Below are 17,996 nucleotides of genomic sequence, written 5' to 3' on the forward strand. Positions count from 1 at the left end.
CTGCTGTGTCCTTGTCGTTGATGTACAGACATAACCTGAGATGTTTTATTCACTGCACTGTCTTGCCATTGAAGAATAATACGTTGATTTCAATAGTAAATAATTAAAGTACACTGCAGAAAATGCTGTTCTTACTTGAGTTTTTGTCTTGTTTCTAGTCCAAATATCTCAAGATGTCTAAACCATGAAGCACTTTCTAGACAAGCACAACATACTGATGTATTTTTAGAAATAATGAGTCAAAATGAAGCGAGTTTTTCTTTAACATAAGAAAAGTAATGTTATTTCAAAGCAAAAACAAGATTGTTTGACTTTTTGCAGACTTATTTTACACTTGCAGTGTAAATAATTATAAAAAATAATAAATAATAGTAAATATTAATAAATCATTTCTATTGCAGTGTCTTATTATGTCATATTTGTTACCATTTCCCTTATTTTGGTTATGTTTTCATGCTTTATTTGACATTTTGCACAGATTATTGCTAAATGAAGGATTTGTTTGTCTGTTCTTTGTTTTTTCATGTTTGCAAAAAACAAACAAACAAAAAATTAAATGATAGTAAACATTAATGTCAACCTGGAATTATACGGTAATGTATTAATGTTCACTTATTGGTCATTTAATTGTTTATTTTGAATATTCTTGCTTTATATACTGTACATGTTGTTTACATTACTAGTTGTTGTGTTACCATAGCAACTACAGAATCACCACAACAGATCAATTACTATAGTTGTTGCGTTACCATAGCCACTGTAGAATCACTACAACAGATCAATTAGTAGTTGTTGTGTTACCATAGCGACTGTAAAATCCCCACAACAGATTCATTACAATAGTTGTTGTGTCACTATAGCAACTGGAATCACCACAACGGATTCGTTACCATAGTTGTTGTGTTACCATAGCAACTGTAGAATCACCACAATAGATTCGTTACTATAGTTGTTGTGTTACCATAGCAACTGGGGAATCACTACAATAGATTCGTTACTGTAGTTGTTGTCACCATATCAACTGGAATCACCACAACGGATTCATTACTATAGTTGTTGTGTTTCCATAGCAACTATGGAATTACCACAACGGATTCATTAATATAGTTGTTTTGTTACCATAGCAACTGTAGAATAGCCACATAGTTTAAAGCATTTTACTATAATATAGTTCAAAAGCTCTTTTTTTTAATGATTTTTATGTACGGGATGTATTTTTTTCAGCTAAAGAAGTGTAGTATTTTAAAATTGCTTGTGATAAATGTCTTCTAAATGTGTGTGTGTGTGTGTGTGTGTGTGTGTGTGTGTGTGTGTGTGTGTGTGTGTGTGTGTGTGTGTGTGTGTGTGTGTGTGTTGTCGCCCTCTGCCGGTCAGCGTCCACCACTGCATTCGCGCCACACACACACATTGCTGCAAAACGCTCTCACACCCCGATACCCGATTCAGTCTCGCATCATTGTTGATCAGTGATCACCGTAAATCTGCTTTATTCAGTATAATCGTGTCAGATGTCTGAGTAAAGCCGCTCTGCTGCAGAATCTCCACAGCGCGGTTTGTTTTTCTTCATGAATACTAAACAGAGACGCAGCGGGCAACCGCGTGACCCCCGTCAGCAGATTCGCCAGAGTAACACCATACAGATGAACATAAAAAATAACCAAGCCCACACAGAGATATATGACTGTATGTAATCCAATATATAACACTACGTACTTCATGTGAGGAATCGCAAATATTGTAGAATGGGTATTCTTAGCGTGCGGTTATTGGTGAAAGTGCCGCGCGCGGATGCAGCGGTAGCCTCTTTGTTCGAGAGCTTCAGTTCCTGGTGTTATTCAGTGTGTGTGATGGTCAGAATTGATAAAGGATATATTATTATAATAACTGAGCTCAGACCCGCGTGTTCTGAATTAAACCCGTCCCGGTGTGGATCCTCGCCCTCGGAGAGATCGCCGAATCTGCCGCGGACTCTGGAGGAGTAAGTGTTGATTAGCACACACTCTCACCTGTTAGATGTATGTATGTGTGTGTGTGTGTGTGTGTTTGTGTTTTAATATTATTCATATCATCACAGAATAACGCTTCGTTTTCTTCAAGATCGTGTTTTATGCGGGACACGTGTGTAAAGGAAAGGCGGGTAAACACACACACACACACACACACACACACACTGACACCTCCACCGCACACACACGCGTTTTTCAGCTTTTACCATGGAAACCGGGCGATTTTGCTCACGTTTTTGGATAGGATCATGTACAATACATGGTGTGTGAATATGCTAGAACTGCTCTATGCTTCTGGTTATGATGTAAACACCTGAAATGTGCCATCCTTGCTGATTGGCAGATGATAATTAAGCTATTAAAGCAAATAAGAGGTGAAGCTGCAGGTGTGTATATCTATAGAGGTAAAGTGTGTTTAATATGGGCACACTCGGTCATTTAGCAGTCTCTATATTGTTCAGCATGTTACTCTGAATATTGGATGGGAATGAGCATGCCAGCATGACTTGTACACAACATTAACACTGTCTAATTGACTGTGATCAATGCTGGACTGTGATAGTCATCGGCTGCTAATCTGATTTCCCTATTTAGAATTAGCAAAGAAAACTTTTCTGACAGGATATTATTAAGGAGAAAGTCTGAATATCCCAATATAACACAGCTTTACCTCTATTGTATATCTCTGACTACAGCAGCAGCGTTTTGGTGACAGATCGTCACTGTTAGAGATGCAGTATCACAGAATACACTCTACTGGGTGCTGATTTCGCGATAGTTTTAAGCTAATATGCTTACTAAACATTTTGGTAACACTTCAGTTTAAGTATCAATCCTCATTCATTCATTTTTAGTCAGCTTAGTCCCTTTATTCATCAGAGGGTCACCACAGTGGAATGAACCGCCAACTATTTCAGCATATGTTCTATGCAGTGAATGCTCTTTTTGCTGCAACCCAGTACTGGGAAACACTCATACACTACGGCCAGTTTAGTTGATCAGTTCCCCTATAGCACATGTGTTTGGACTGTGGGGGAAACCGGAGCACCCGGAGGAAACCCACACCAACACGGGGAGAACATGCAAACTCCACACATAAACGCCAACTGACCCAGCCGAGAATCAAACCATGCAGTTTTTACCACACCATGTCTATAAATGTGATTATAAGGGAAGTCAATGAGGTGAAAACAGTCCCCAACATCAGCAAAGGGGAGTCAATCTGCTCAGTGTATTGAGTATTTAAAGTTTTTTAAAACAAATGTGTGAAAAGAAGAAGTATCAGCAAATATCATCCCGTTAGCTGAAACACAGAGGGAGTTGAGGCCAAATTTAGACTCTTGAGTGGATGAAAACATCCCCAGCAGCACATTAATATTGTAATAATACCATATATATTATGATAAAAGCTTCAGCAAATTATCACAACACTGAAAATGTGATGCCATCAGAATCCCCTAACTGTGTGTGTGTGTGTGTGTGTGTGTGTGTGTGTGTGTGTGTGTGTGTGTGTGGCAGATGTTAGCGGGCGCTCCTGCTGATGCTGCAGTGCACTGACGGCATGGGGCTGGACTTTGACGTGAAGACTTTCTGCCACAACCTGCGGGCCACCAAACCGCCGTACGAGTGCCCGGTGGAGAGCTGCCGTAAGGTGTACAAGAGCTACAGCGGCATCGAGTACCACCTGTACCACTACGACCACGAGAACCCACCGCCACCACCGCAGGGGACGCCACAGAAGAAGCGCAAGGGCCGCCCGCCTCGAGGATCCAGCGATGGTCCTGATTCCAGCACAGGCCCCGGGGCCACCAGCGGGCAGAACACGGCTCCGAGCAGCCCTGCAGAGCGCTCCGAACGCTCGCACTCACCTGTCAGGGAGACCATGACCTACGCTGAGGCCCAGCGCATGGTGGAGATGGAGATCCGCGGGCGCGTGCACCGCGTCAGCATCTTCCAGAATCTGGACGTGGTCTCTGAGGAGGACAGCGGGGCTGAGGAGCCTCCAGGGGCCACGGGTAGTGCAGCCGCAGCCTGTAACGGAGGCGGCGAGAGCGGAGGAGGCGACAGAATGGACACAGCAAACGGCGAGAAAGGAGCGCAGAAAACAGGGAAGCACAAGAGTAAGGAGAAGAAGAAGGACAGCGGAGCACATCATCACATCAACACCTCAGGACCCGCCGTCAAACTGCCCGAGGTGGTGTTCCGAGAGCTGGATCAGGACAGACCCGACGCGCCGCCCAGACCCATGAGCTACTACAGGTACTGCACTTACAGCACACTCTATTGTTTCAGCATCCGTATCCGCAATAGTCACATCGCAAGACACATGCCGTGTTGAGTCTGAATTACAGTTGACCAGGAGCAGTTGAACACAAGGGAAGATACTGTGAAGAATGCTGGAGATAACAGCCATAGTGGCCTCCATAGTATTTTTGACACCGCTTATGTCGATATCTCTTTTTTCCAGCATTTTTTTAGAAAATCTTTTCTTTGTTTAACAGTTTAGGTGTACAGTTGAGTCTGAGTGAATCAATTTTATTCTTTGGATGAACGGTGCCTTTAGATGAGAAATGTATTGTTATTGTAAATAATTCTGAATATGAAGTGAAATAGGGCTGCACAATATATTGTTTCAGGATCGATATTGAAATGTGTGCTTCCGCAATAGTCACATCACAGGATCTGTAATGGTGAATCAGTATTATTATTGAGCAGATTTTGGAAAACACTCATCATTTGTGGAGTTTTTGCAATCTTTATCCATAAAGTTTCCAAATCATCTATTACTAATGTGTTTTTATCATTTAATTCAGTTATATAGTGTTCAGGTAAAAGAAATACATTTTTAACTTTAGGAATAATTAATTGCGTTTATGTATATATACTATTTGTTTTTGTTTTTTTACATTTGATTGTTAATTTGTGCATCTAAATATTGCTAGACTTCCAGAAAATCATATAGCACTATTTTATTTGCTCAGTATTGTTGCTCTGCTAAATTGTCCGTAGTGTATGAGTGTGTATGGGTGTTTCCCGGTGATGGGTTGTCGCTAGAAGGGCATCCGCTGTGTAAAACATATATGCTGGATAAGTTTTCGGTTCATTCCGCTGTGGCGACCCCAGATTAATAAAGGAACTAAGCCGAAATGAATGAATGTATGAAGGTTGCTCTGCCATATTTTTCAATGTTAGTGATTGGTTTATTATCATTTGTGTTGATGCACTCCCTTACAAAATAATCTTAATTTATTGACAATTATGAATTCTTTCCAAATAGACATATTCATTTTATCGGCTGAAATTATATATTCAATATCGCGAAAACCCTACTCAGTGTTTGTGCTGCAAAACTCCACTCACTATAAACACATTTTACTGGACTGTCCTGCTTTTACTGATTCCAGAAGACTTTTTTATGAAATCCGCTCTTTTAAGGACATTTTTAACAAAGTGAAACCAGAAAAGATTTTTTAATTTTTATCATGCATCAACACTAAAAATCTTATTTAATTTATGTTTTCTTTTGTTTGTTGATTTTAAATTGTATATTTATTGTTGAAAGGTTCCTGCCATGAAAATAGCCTTGGTTGCTGACATGGCATTAAAAAAAATAAAAATAAATAAATAAATAAATAAAATTTATATATAATATTATATTTATATATATATATCGCAATATTTAGTGTACAAAAATAAAATATCACAATGTCAGTTTTTTCAATATTGTGCAGCCCTAAAGTGAAATAGTACAGAAATGAATAAATAATTTGTAATGCAGTGCAGATGGTGCTCAGTGTACGGATACAGTTGAGGTCAGGATTATTTGCCCCTGTTTATTTTTTTTCCCCCAATTTCTGTTTAACAGAGAGCAGATTTCTCCAGCACATTTCTAATCATAACAGTGTTAATAACTCATCTCTAATAGCTGATTTATTTATCTTTGCCATGATGACAGTAAATAATATTAGACTAGATATTCTTCAAGACACTTCTATACAGATTAAAGTGACATGATAAATACACACATGCATGTGCATGGTAAATTAAATATAATAAGATTTATTGAGTGTGTTTATTGTGTATTATTATCATTATTATTATATTACAATGTCTATTATTTGGGTGTTTCTCTCTAAAAAATAAATCGTTTTTGATCATGAAAACCTCAAAAACAAGTTAAAAAAATGTTGATATGTTGATCCCACCTATTGCTTTTAATCAATGAACATATCTGTAGTGTTTCTTTAAAGTCATAAAAGTACCATATCTATCTTCAGAATATCTTCTCATGTGCAGAATGTATATGTTAAAGTTGTAATGTCTCTTTAATGCTCAGATCTGTGTTTATGATGTTCAGATTTGTTTGCTCAGTCCTCTGATCAACACAGGCAGTCTCTGGGCTTTCCAGGTTCAGTCCAGCATGTAAATGCGCGTCTCTGCTGTGTGTGTTTAGTAGCATGAGGAATAAAGGATTTAGTCAAATTGTGAATGAGTTGTGAACAGAAAGAGCTGCTGTTATACAGCTGTAAATCACTGTGGTGGTCAGCAGCTATGAGTCTCTTATCAACCTTATGTTGTTATCTTGTTAATTATAATGATTTGTGAATGAGTAGGACAACATGAATGAATGAATTCCCCAGTGTTGAGGAGCTGATGCACTACTGACTAACCTGAACACTTCTGATACACTCGAGGGAGTCTATGATTGGCTGAAATAAACCTTAGCTTCTTTTTTAAATGATTTAACATTTATTTATTTAATTAAACTATCTAATATTAAAATTATATAATTAAAATATTATGAACTGTATTTTTAAATACTTTTTTGACAATATTTGTTGGCATAAAATACTAAAGTTGTAGTTTGGTGGTATTTGATTTGGCTTTAGCGTCTAAAAACTAAATGTACATGTGGATTGATGTAGCAAAGTAGTGCTTTACGACTCAGTGTGTTCCTGTTGCATATTAATAAACAACTCAGTAATATCATTGAGATATTTCCAGATATGCACACTAGACATTTTAAGCTTTAAAGTGATGTATAGTTTATCATGATTGCATTATGTTTAACCTGCAATATTATGGTTTAAAAATGTAAGCGTAAATGCTCCCACAGGTTGTAGAGTGGCCGTAAATGTGTTTTAATTTATTGCTCTTCCTACATTACAAAAACAGGGTTAAATATGCACTCAGAGGTCTTTTCAGACCTTTCCAATGATATGTAGTTTGTCATGATTAGATTTGGATTTAATCGAAAAACAGTGACCTAAGCGTAAGCATCTTGCCATAACAGATAAGGGGTGAATCTAAAGCCAGTGTTGTCAACTGACTCTGAGCACAGATTGAAATGAGATCTGGAGGCTGAAGCTGACCTTGGTCTTCTGATTAATGGATGAAAATCTAATTCTCCGGCCTCAGTCTGTGTTGTGGATCACTGTTGTACAGGTACATCGATAAATCTGCGGAGGAGCTGGACGAGGAGGTGGAGTACGACATCGATGAGGAGGACTACATCTGGCTGGACATCATGAACGAGAAGCGGCGGTCTGACGGCGTGGCCCCCATCCCGCAGGAGGTGTTCGAGTATCTGATGGACCGCCTGGAGAAAGAGTCCTACTTCGAGAGCCACAATAAGGTGAGAATCCAGATCAGTGCTCACTGCTGCGTTAACATCCACTGCCAACGCCAAACACCAGTTTCAATGGTGCCAGCAGTGGAAATGTTGAGCTGTGGATGATGTGGAGCATGTACTGTTCTCAGATGAGTCCACCTTCACTGTCTTTCCCACATCCGGGAGGGTTATGGTGTGGAGAAGCCCCTCACCCAGACTGCTGATACCCAGAGTGAAGCCTGGGGAGGGGTCACTGATGGTTTGGGCTCAATATCATGGCGTTCCGTAGACCAAATGCTGCTGCTAGATGGGCGCTGGGTCACTGCTAAGGACTACCCAACCATTCCAGAGCACCACGTGACCCATTGGGTCAAACACTGTATCCTGAAGGTGGTGGTAATGCAGCGATACACACAGCAGGACTCTAGACAGAGCGCTCTGATGAACATGACAGTGAAGTTGAACATCTCCCATGGCCTGCACAGTACCCAGATCTCAACATTATTGAGCACTTTGGGGTATTTTGGAGGAGTGAGTCAGAAAAGGGGTTCCTCCAGCGGCATCATTAGTGACCAAACACTATTCTGAAGAAGAACCGCTCAGAGACCCTCCAGACACTGTGCAGGACTCCTGTCTGTCAATCACTACACTGAGGAGGAGGAGCTACAGCAGACTGACCAACTACTGCGCCTTCACTGTCCAACCCCTTTATATATATATGTGTGTGTGTGTGTGCGCGAGTGTGTGTCTGTAATTTTGTGATGTGTGTGTTCCTGCAGGGCGACCCGAGCGCTCTGATTGACGAGGATGCGGTCTGCTGCATCTGTAACGACGGCGAGTGTCAGAACAGTAACGTGATCCTGTTCTGCGACATGTGTAACCTGGCGGTGCACCAGGAGTGTTACGGCGTGCCCTACATCCCCGAGGGCCAGTGGCTGTGCCGCCGCTGCCTGCAGTCGCCATCCAGAGCTGTCGACTGCGCACTGTGCCCTAACAAGGGTGGAGCCTTCAAGCAGACCGACGACTCGCGATGGGCGCATGTGGTGTGTGCGCTCTGGATACCGGAGGTGAGTGTGTGTGTGACAGTGTGCTGACCCTTCATGATGACAGCACATGTATTGAACTAGGTATTCTGTACGATACTAGTGTTCAGTCTGAAGGCTTCATTTGTCTGACAGTGGTGTGTGTGTGTGTGTGTGTGTGTGTGTGTGTTTCCCTCAGGTGTGTTTTGCGAATACGGTGTTCCTGGAGCCGATCGACAGCATTGAGCACATCCCGCCGGCACGCTGGAAACTAACCTGCTACATCTGTAAGCAGCGCGGCTCCGGCGCCTGCATCCAGTGCCACAAGGCGAACTGCTACACTGCCTTCCACGTCACCTGCGCTCAGCAGGCCGGCCTCTACATGAAGATGGAGCCGGTGCGGGAGACCGGAGCCAACGGCACCTCCTTCAGCGTACGCAAGACCGCCTACTGCGACATACACACACCGCCCGGCTCCGCACGCCCGCTCGGGGGAGTGGGCGGGGTCAGCGCTGACTCCTCCCACAGCGAAGCAGAGCCAGAGGAGGAGGAGGAGCCGCCGGCTGCTGAGGATGACGGGAAGGGCTGGAGCTCGGAGCGGGCGAAGAGAGCGAAGGCGAAGTCACGGCTGAAGATGAAGAGAGCCAGAAAGATCCTGGCGGAGCGCAGAGCGGCCGCACCCGTGCTGTCTGTGCCCTGCATACCACCACACAAGTACAGCAGCACACACACACATGCATTACACACACACACACACACACTGGAGAATAATGAGGGTGCATGTTTAATCATTGACTGATTGCATACAAAATAAAAGTCTATGTATATCACACGAGCAATATCACATGAGTAGCGCTGCGGTGTGGCTGCATATCAGGAGGCGTGCGCTGGCTCTTAGTGTCCCACCAGTGCTCATATACAGCCATATAGCACAGCTACGAGTGATATTGCACTTACTCAACAGTTTGATGGCATAATAGTGTGTATAAAAAAGAAAATCACTCACGGAGAGTCTAAAAACCCTTTTGTATGAGGGACTACTTTCTACCGCCGGTCATTCACATCTGCAGCTGACGTCAGAACAGCAGAAACCGCTGCTCATTCACTAATGTCACTGTAGAGCTAGTGTTTGACTGATTCTCTAGCGTCTAAAGTGATGACAAAACAGCTGATTTGGCCCACATATGAGGATTATGAGGCTGAACAGCATGAAATGCCATCAGTCTACAGAGATTTCCCAGTGTTTCTCTGTTGCAGTCGGGAGATCACAATAATTTATTAAATATAAATAATTACACAATAATGAACCCTGAAAAAGCCAAAGCAGAGCAAAGGCTAGCAGATTACTGTCGTGTTTGTGATAAAACGCTCTACACATGCGGGCATTTCTTCTGTCTTTCTGTTTACTGAACTAGTCTGCAGTAGTGAAAACAGAACATGTATTAGAAACAGACAGACGGCCAACCTAAAAGTAACTCAGGGTTACACAAAGAGAGGCCAACACAAAACACACACATTCCTGATATGCGAGTTCCATCTCACACTCGACACACTGCAATTACTATAGTATAAATACAACACACACAAGAGAGAGATCGACTGTCACTTGCCTGTTTAATAATGATTTGATCAGCTGTAGATTGAAATTACGCTGTTTATCTCCTCTAAGGGCTTATTATGCGGTCTCCGTCACCATCTTGTGATAGACAACATTAACTATCTTTGCTCTGCTCAGTCTGGCATGCAGATGGATGCCGATGCGCGGTCTCCCTGAAATAATGAATATTTAAAATAGGCACTGCCCTTTATAAATAAACTGCACAGTTGCAATCTGAACAACTGCATTCTCAACTAAAATAAGCCTCAGCAGTGCATGATGTTGTCCAGCTGCTGCAATATTTGTCAGACTGTAGCGAGTTCATTGATCTGCTGTCAGTCTATGTGGGCGGAGGAATACAGAAGGGTGAAGAGGCCGTATGAGTGCTGATATTGCAGAATATCACACAGCTATCAGCCAATCAGATTCCAGAACCAGACAGAACTGTTGTATTAATGTATATGAAATATATATGATAAATTATATATAGAAATATAGAAATACAAAATACATTTAAATTTAAACGAAATATTGCACAAAAAATTTAAAAACTTCAAAATGTCCTCTACATTAAATTGTGAAGGGTGAACTGGTATATGATTTAATTTGATTTAAGAAGATCTCTGTCAAAGTGATGCTAATGAGATTTTCTCAGTTTTTTGCATCCTCCAATGCTCGTCTTAAATCATCAGTCAACACCCTTCAGACGGTTTAATTTATGGCTGCTTTTGTGGTCCACATATAAATCAAGTTTTCCTTGAATAAAGTTTTGCATTAATTTGTCAGTACATTACAATGTTGGTTTGTGACACTGATGTATTGATCTGGATCTGACTGTGTGTGTGTGTGTGTGTGTGTGTGTGTGTGTGTGTGTGTTTCAGGCTGAGTAAGATCACCAGTAACCTGACGGTGCAGAGGAAGAGTCAGTTCATGCAGCGACTGCACAGCTACTGGACCCTGAAGAGGCAGAGCCGTAATGGCGTCCCGCTGCTGAGGCGGCTGCAGACGCACCTGCAGTCACAGCGCAACACAGAGCCGCTGCCCGTCACGGTGAGCACACACACACACACACACACACACACACACAGAGAACAGTGTCATGTAGAGATTACAGCTGACCAGGAGACAAGTTTAATCAATGTGGAATTAATAAACAAAACATGTAGAATATCATCTTTCTGTTAATCAGAGTGAGATTAAAGCATTCGTGCACAGAAAAGCAGAACACGTGTAGCTTTAACGTTTATATGTGAACGTGTTACTTTACATTTGATTATTCGATACCTGTGTCAACTCAGACCAATATTAAATATTAAATATTGTGTGCGTGCGTGCGTGCGTGTGCGTGTGTGTGTGTGTTTGTGTGCGTGCGTGTGCGTGTGTGTGTGTGTGTGTGTGCGTGTGTGTGTGTGCAGAGGGACGGTGAGGAGAAACACTCGGTGCTGAAGGAGCAGCTGAAGGCGTGGCAGCGTCTCCGTCATGATCTGGAGAGAGCCAGACTGCTGGTGGAGCTGATCCGCAAGAGGGAGAAGCTAAAGAGAGAGACGGTCAGACACTCACATAAACACACACACACTCACACACACAATAATTTGTCAGGAATATTGCAGCGTTTCTTATTAAATGCAGATGAGTATTCTGCTTAAAGTGATGCGTCTCATAATCCTGAATCAAAACAACAACATCTCTTATCCGATTGGTGTTTACTGGTGTAAGGGGTGGGGTCAGCCGCCTGTTTACTCACATCAGATCCTCCAATAGCAAACCATCCAATCACTTCCAAACCCAATACATGTAAACACGATGCAACACAAGCCCCGCCCACATTATTCCCCATCCAGAGGAGGAGCCACTGCTGCTGGATGAAGAGCTTCAGACACACTGACTTGCTGTTAATCTGAGTGTGTGTGTGTGTGTGGGGGGTGTGTGCGTGCAGATTAAGGTGCAGGAGATGGCGATGGAGATGCAGCTCACTCCACTGCTGGTGTTGCTGCGCAGAACACTGGAGCAGCTGCAGGAGAGAGACACCAACAACTTCTTCACTGAGCCCGTACCGCTGAGCGAGGTACACACACACACACACACACACACTGATACACACACACTGATACATACACATGCACACACTGATACACATACACAATCATACACACTCACTCACATTCTTTCATTCATACAATTTACTCACTCACACACACACACACACACACACACAAACCCATGCGCACAGACATGACCACACAGATGCATACACACACTGATTCACAAACATACAGAGACTCATGTGCACAGACACACACACGCCCACATACAAACATTTGTACACATTTACTTATATATACTCATATAACATATAAACACACGCAGATGCATACATACAATGATACACACACACACACTTACTCACTCATGTGCACAGACATGGTCGCACACACACACATTCGTACACATTTAATTATATACACACACACTCATGTACACATGCACACACACACACACACACACACATACTCACTATTGCACGGACAGGCACACACACATACATTTGTACACATTCACTCATGTACACACACACACACACACACACACACATACTCACTATTGCACGGACAGGCACACACACATACATTTGTACACATTCACTCATGTACACACACACACACACACACACACACACACAGATGCTTACATAAACTGATACATACACACACTCATGCTCACATGCCTACGCACCTTCATATGCACAGACACACGCAAACAAACACACACAAACTTATGCACACACAAATGCATATGTACACTGATACACACACACACACATATACACAATCGTACAGATTTACTCATATACACATACTCATGTGCACAGACACACACATGCACACACACTCATAAGCAAAAACACATGCATATATATACACACACACACACACACACACACACACACACACACAGATGAATACATACACTGATACACACACACATACTCACTCATCTGCTTAGACAGATGCACATACACACAATCATACACATTTACTCATACACACACACACATGCACACACACATACACATAGATGGACACACACACACTTACCTAAACACATTCATACATATTCATATACACACACACACACACACACACATTTGTATACGCTGTATTGAATATTCCTGTGTGTGTGTGTGTGTGTGTGTGTGTGTGTGTGTGTGTGTGTGTGTGTGTGTGTGTTGTTCAGGTTCCGGACTATCTAGACCACATCGAGCGGCCGATGGACTTTCATAAGATGTGGAAGTGTGTGGAGTCGCACCGCTACCTGAGCTTCGAGGCGTTCGAGGGCGATTTCCTACAGATCGTCAACAACTGCCTGAAGTACAACGCTAAAGACACGGTGTTTTACCGTGCGGCGCTCCGACTGCGGGAGGCGGGAGGAGTGGTGCTGCGGCAGGCGCGCAGGCAGGCCGAGCGCATCGGCTTCGACTACGAGACGGGTCTGCATCTGCACCGAGAGCCCAGCCCCGAGAACACACACACACACCAGCGGGACAGAGAGCGGGAGCGCGTCTACATAGAGGGCGGTCAGTCACACACACACACACACACACACACACACACACACACACACACATGCAGTTTACTTCAGAGTTTCAGTGTTGTGCTGTGTTGATTGAATTGAACTTAATTGCTTGTAGTGTGTGTGTGTGTGTGTGTGTGTGTGTGTGTGTGTGTGTGTGTGTGTGTGTGTGTGTGTGTGTGTGTGTGTTGTGCACTGTATTGACTGTAATGGTGTTGTTGTGTGTGTCAGAGCTGCTGTCGGAGAGCTGGCGGCGCCTCCCTGCGGATGAGCAGCTGCAGATCCTGCAGAGCCGCTATGAGGAGGCGGCGTCCGGGAAACACAGCATCGGCCAGCAGCGCAGAGCCAAAGCGCTGAAGAAGGAGATGACGGCGCTGCGCAGGAAGCTGGCGCACCCACGCGACACACTCCTGCTGGACACACACTCTCACACACACTCACACGAGGCCGGACTGCTGGAGCGCGGAGCCACCATACACCACAGCACTGGAGGAGCCCGGCACGAGGAGGGAGAGAGCAGCGGCCACCAGATCAAAGGTGATTCACACACACACACACACACACCAACATGCACGGTGAAGCACACACACAACACAGAAAGAGATAGCAGCAGCCACCAGATCAAAGGTCACACACACACACACACACACACACACACACACACACGTGTTTAGACAGGCTTGTATGAATGATCTGTGTTTTGTGTGTGTTCTGCAGATCTGAGCTCCTCTTCTTCAGCTCTGGCTCCTGAAGTGGGCCGCCGCACCTCTGTCTTGTTCTCCAAGAAGAACCCTAAAGTCTCTGGTCCCCCGAAACGCCCTGGCCGGCCCCCGAAGAACCGCGAGGTGCTGCATGGCGCTGGGGTGTTGAGCTCCAGCCCCATCGGGCCCCCGCAGCTGCCCTCACTCACAGCTTCTCGCAAGAGAACACACAGCCCCCAGTCCAGCTCCAGCTCCGAGTCCGACAGCGATCACGAACACCTCATCCTGGGTACGTCTGACCTCTGACCCCACAATAACCCGCCAGCAGCAGCTTCAGGGACTGACGTTACACATCAGGACACATCTTAAAGTCTGAGTGAAATCCAAAGCCCCGCCTCCTACTCAATATTCCTATAAGGGAATGTTGCACAAAAGAAAGCCCCGCCTCCTACTCAATATTCCTATAAGAGTTTGTTGCACAAAAGAAAGCCCCGCCTCCTGCTTAATATTCTTAGAATGGAATGTTGCACAAAAAGAAAGCCCCGCCTCTTACTCAATATTCCTATAAGGAAATGTTGCACAAAAGAAAGCCCCACCTCCTACTCAATATTCCTATAAGGGAATGTTGCACAAAAGAAAGCCCCGCCTCCTACTCAATATTCCTATAAGAGTTTGTTGCACAAAAGAAAGCCCCGCCTCCTGCTTAATATTCTTAGAATGGAATGTTGCACAAAAAGAAAGCCCCGCCTCTTACTCAATATTCCTATAAGGGAATGTTGCACAAAAGAAAGCCCCGCCTCCTACTCAACATTCCTATAAGGAAATGTTGCACAAAAGAAAGCCCCGCCTCCTGCTCAATATTCTTAGATTGGAATGTTGCACAAAAAAAAGCCCCGCCTCCTGCTCAATATTTTTAGTATGGAATGTTGCACAAAAAGAAAGCCCCGCCTTCTACTAAATATTTTTAGAATGGAATGTTGCACAACAAAGGAAAGCCCCACCTCCTACTCAATATTCTTATAAGGAAATGTTCCACAAAAACAAAGCCCCGCCTCTTACTTAATATTCTTATTAGGAAATGTTCCACAAAAAGAAAGCCCCGACTCCTACTCAATATTCTTATGAGGGACTGATGCGCAAAGCCCTGGCCCTGCTCAATATTCCTACAAAGGATTGATGCACAAAATGTATGCCCTGCCCCCTAATTAATATCCCTACAAGGGAATGATGCACAAAAAGAAAGCCCCACCTCCTAATCAATACTTTTATAAGGCAATGTTGCACAAAATAATGCCCCACCTCCTACTTAATATTCCTATAAAGGAATGATGCACAAAAATAAAGCCCTGCCCCTTAATTAATATTCCCAATAGGAAATGATGGACAGAAAGCCCCGCCCCTACTCAATATTCCTATAAAGGAATTATGCTAAAAAATAAAACCCCGCCCCCTAATCAATATTCCTATAGGGGAATGTTGCACAAAAAGAAAGCTCCAGTTCCTTATCAATATTTATTGGTGGAAAGGTGCACAAAAATGATTAGTGCCCACTAATTAATATTCCTACAAGAGAAGAAAGCCCCGCCCCTCCTCAATATTTCTATGAGGGACTGATTGAGCAAAAACAAAGAAAAAAATGGCAGATAATGAGAAGATCTACAAGATAATAATGATGAATGAATATGAAACATATTAAATGTAAAAAGTGAAGAATTTGTGAGAAGATATATATAAAATATTTAAGTTGGAAAATAAAAATTAAATAGAAATTAGAAAAGAAATAGAAAAGAAATAATTAATTAAACAAATAAATACATCTTTTAAACAATGCAGTCTTAGTTTTGGGTCAGGGGTTTTACAGTGTAAAGCAGTGTTTTGCTGAATCCAGCCAGCTCGTTTCAAATGACTGCGATGGCTGCAGTTCCCACAAGGGGGAGACAAAGTAAAGCGTGGGTTTGCTTTCTCAATCTAAAGGTGATCTGAATAGGTTATGACAGTTCTTAAATAATTAAACACAGCAAGGCCCACATGTAGAAATTTAATACAAATGCCAATCACACATTTAACATACGAGGTCATTCTGTGGATTTCATATATATATCTATATATATTATATTATATATGACAGTTTATTTTTAGTTAATTAAACTACAAATATGCACATATATGTTCAAATATATTCACTATGCTTTTGTACTCATATTATGTACACATGATTTTACATAGTACATGAACGCTTATTACTCCATATTCCGGGTCATTTTTGTTTCTGTTGATGGCATTTTCGCCCTGTGTGTGTTACTCGCACTGCTCTCTTTAGTGCTCAGTTTGATAGATCATCAGCTTTATTTTATTCTCATTAAACATCAGTCAAATGCATCAAAAACACTTAAAATCAGAGGAAAGCCCCACACATCTCTCTGAATGAGTCAGATGTTTTCTGTTCAGAGCGGTGAATGCTGGGAAATCCCTCTATTAGAGCATGAGAAAACACACTTCTGTCACTACTGTAATGACACTACAGCACACACACACACACACACACACTTCCGCTCGTCCTTCACATACAGTCGAGGGCACGATCTTTCACTCTCCTGTGCAATATTTATTCTTTTTCAAATATTTCCCAAGAGATGTTTAACAGGGCAAGGACATTTTCACAATATTTTCTATAATATTTCTTCTTCTGGAGAGTCTTATTGGTTTTATTTTGGCTGAAGTATAAACACAATAACTTTTGAAATATTCTTTGGTTGAATATATATACTCTGAAGACGTGTATTAAATAGAGCAAGAGGATGTCACGCTGCCGTCTGTAGCTCCGCCCTCTTCTGAAAAGAGCACAATCTCATTTGCATTTAAAGCAACAGTCACCAAATGCCACAGTTAGGATCAAAGCCTGAAAGGGTCAGCTTCAGAGAGCTGGAGAGCATCATCTGTGGGGTATTCTCAGCTCAGACTCACACACACACACACACACACACACACTAGAGAGACGTATTTTACAGCTTATATAAAGAGGCAGAATAGGTGACCTTTAATATTATTATTCTCTGTACCGCTGTTTTGAAGTGACGTGTGTAATTAAACACAGGTGTGTAACTGTGTGTTTGTGTGTGTGTGTGTCAGATCTGCACAGTAATGGTTTTGGTGGAAGCGGTCAGCCGAAGACGGAGAGTTTTCTGGTGTACAGGAACGAACGCAGCCTGCCGAGATCCAGCTCCGACTCTGAGTCCACCAGCAGCAGTAGCAGCAGCGCAGCGTCTGACAGGACCAGGTACACACACACACACACACACATACACACATATATATGTAAATGAGTTATAAATGATTTAAATGAAAGCGCAACAGGACAGAAAGGTAAACACAGCCATTCAGAAGCACAGAATAGGTCACTCACTGCACTCCAGCACTATGCTGAGCTCTATCATCTAATGAACACAGATTACTGCTCTTGAACAGGATTCATGTAGATGCTGAATCACT

At 42.8% G+C, this 17,996-nt stretch overlaps 1 protein-coding gene and 1 long non-coding RNA gene across 9 annotated transcripts in view; one reads left to right on the plus strand and one right to left on the minus strand.

Annotated features, from left to right (window-relative positions):
* Nucleotides 1-1,798: 1,798 nt before the first annotated feature.
* Nucleotides 1,799-17,996, plus strand: part of brpf1 (bromodomain and PHD finger containing, 1) — a 22,051-nt gene continuing 5,853 nt past the window's right edge. The window contains exons 1-13 of one of the 8 annotated variants that reach the window (XR_015496945.1): nucleotides 1,799-1,978; nucleotides 2,075-2,137; nucleotides 3,525-4,265; nucleotides 7,452-7,641; nucleotides 8,397-8,684; nucleotides 8,839-9,353; nucleotides 11,118-11,286; nucleotides 11,652-11,783; nucleotides 12,173-12,301; nucleotides 13,471-13,810; nucleotides 14,038-14,343; nucleotides 14,524-15,177; nucleotides 15,476-15,648. Coding sequence is in view for 3 of the 8 variants with exons in the window: in XM_087262998.1 (XP_087119124.1) it covers nucleotides 3,547-4,265; nucleotides 7,452-7,641; nucleotides 8,397-8,684; nucleotides 8,839-9,353; nucleotides 11,118-11,286; nucleotides 11,652-11,783; nucleotides 12,173-12,301; nucleotides 13,471-13,810; nucleotides 14,038-14,343; nucleotides 14,524-14,796; nucleotides 17,637-17,784 (3,209 nt within the window). In the remaining 5 variants the exon portion in view is untranslated. Of the gene's footprint in view, nucleotides 2,016-2,074; nucleotides 2,138-3,524; nucleotides 4,266-7,451; nucleotides 7,642-8,396; nucleotides 8,685-8,838; nucleotides 9,354-11,117; nucleotides 11,287-11,651; nucleotides 11,784-12,172; nucleotides 12,302-13,470; nucleotides 13,811-14,037; nucleotides 14,344-14,523; nucleotides 15,178-15,374; nucleotides 15,649-17,636; nucleotides 17,785-17,996 lie in introns of those variants that run through there. The other 7 variants (XR_015496946.1, XR_015496944.1, XM_087262998.1 and 4 more) reach the window with 7 other exon arrangements.
* Nucleotides 14,018-16,255, minus strand: LOC147842897 (uncharacterized). Its single transcript, XR_015498650.2, has 3 exons — nucleotides 15,807-16,255; nucleotides 15,509-15,756; nucleotides 14,018-15,203 (listed from the first exon to the last, which is right to left on the minus strand). It is a non-coding gene; the product is annotated as an uncharacterized LOC147842897 (long non-coding RNA).

Source organism: Danio rerio, chromosome 8 (genome assembly GCF_052040795.2).
Source record: "Danio rerio strain M-AB ecotype USA chromosome 8, GRCz13ab, whole genome shotgun sequence".
In the NCBI taxonomy this organism is placed as follows: Eukaryota; Metazoa; Chordata; class Actinopteri; order Cypriniformes; family Danionidae; genus Danio; species Danio rerio.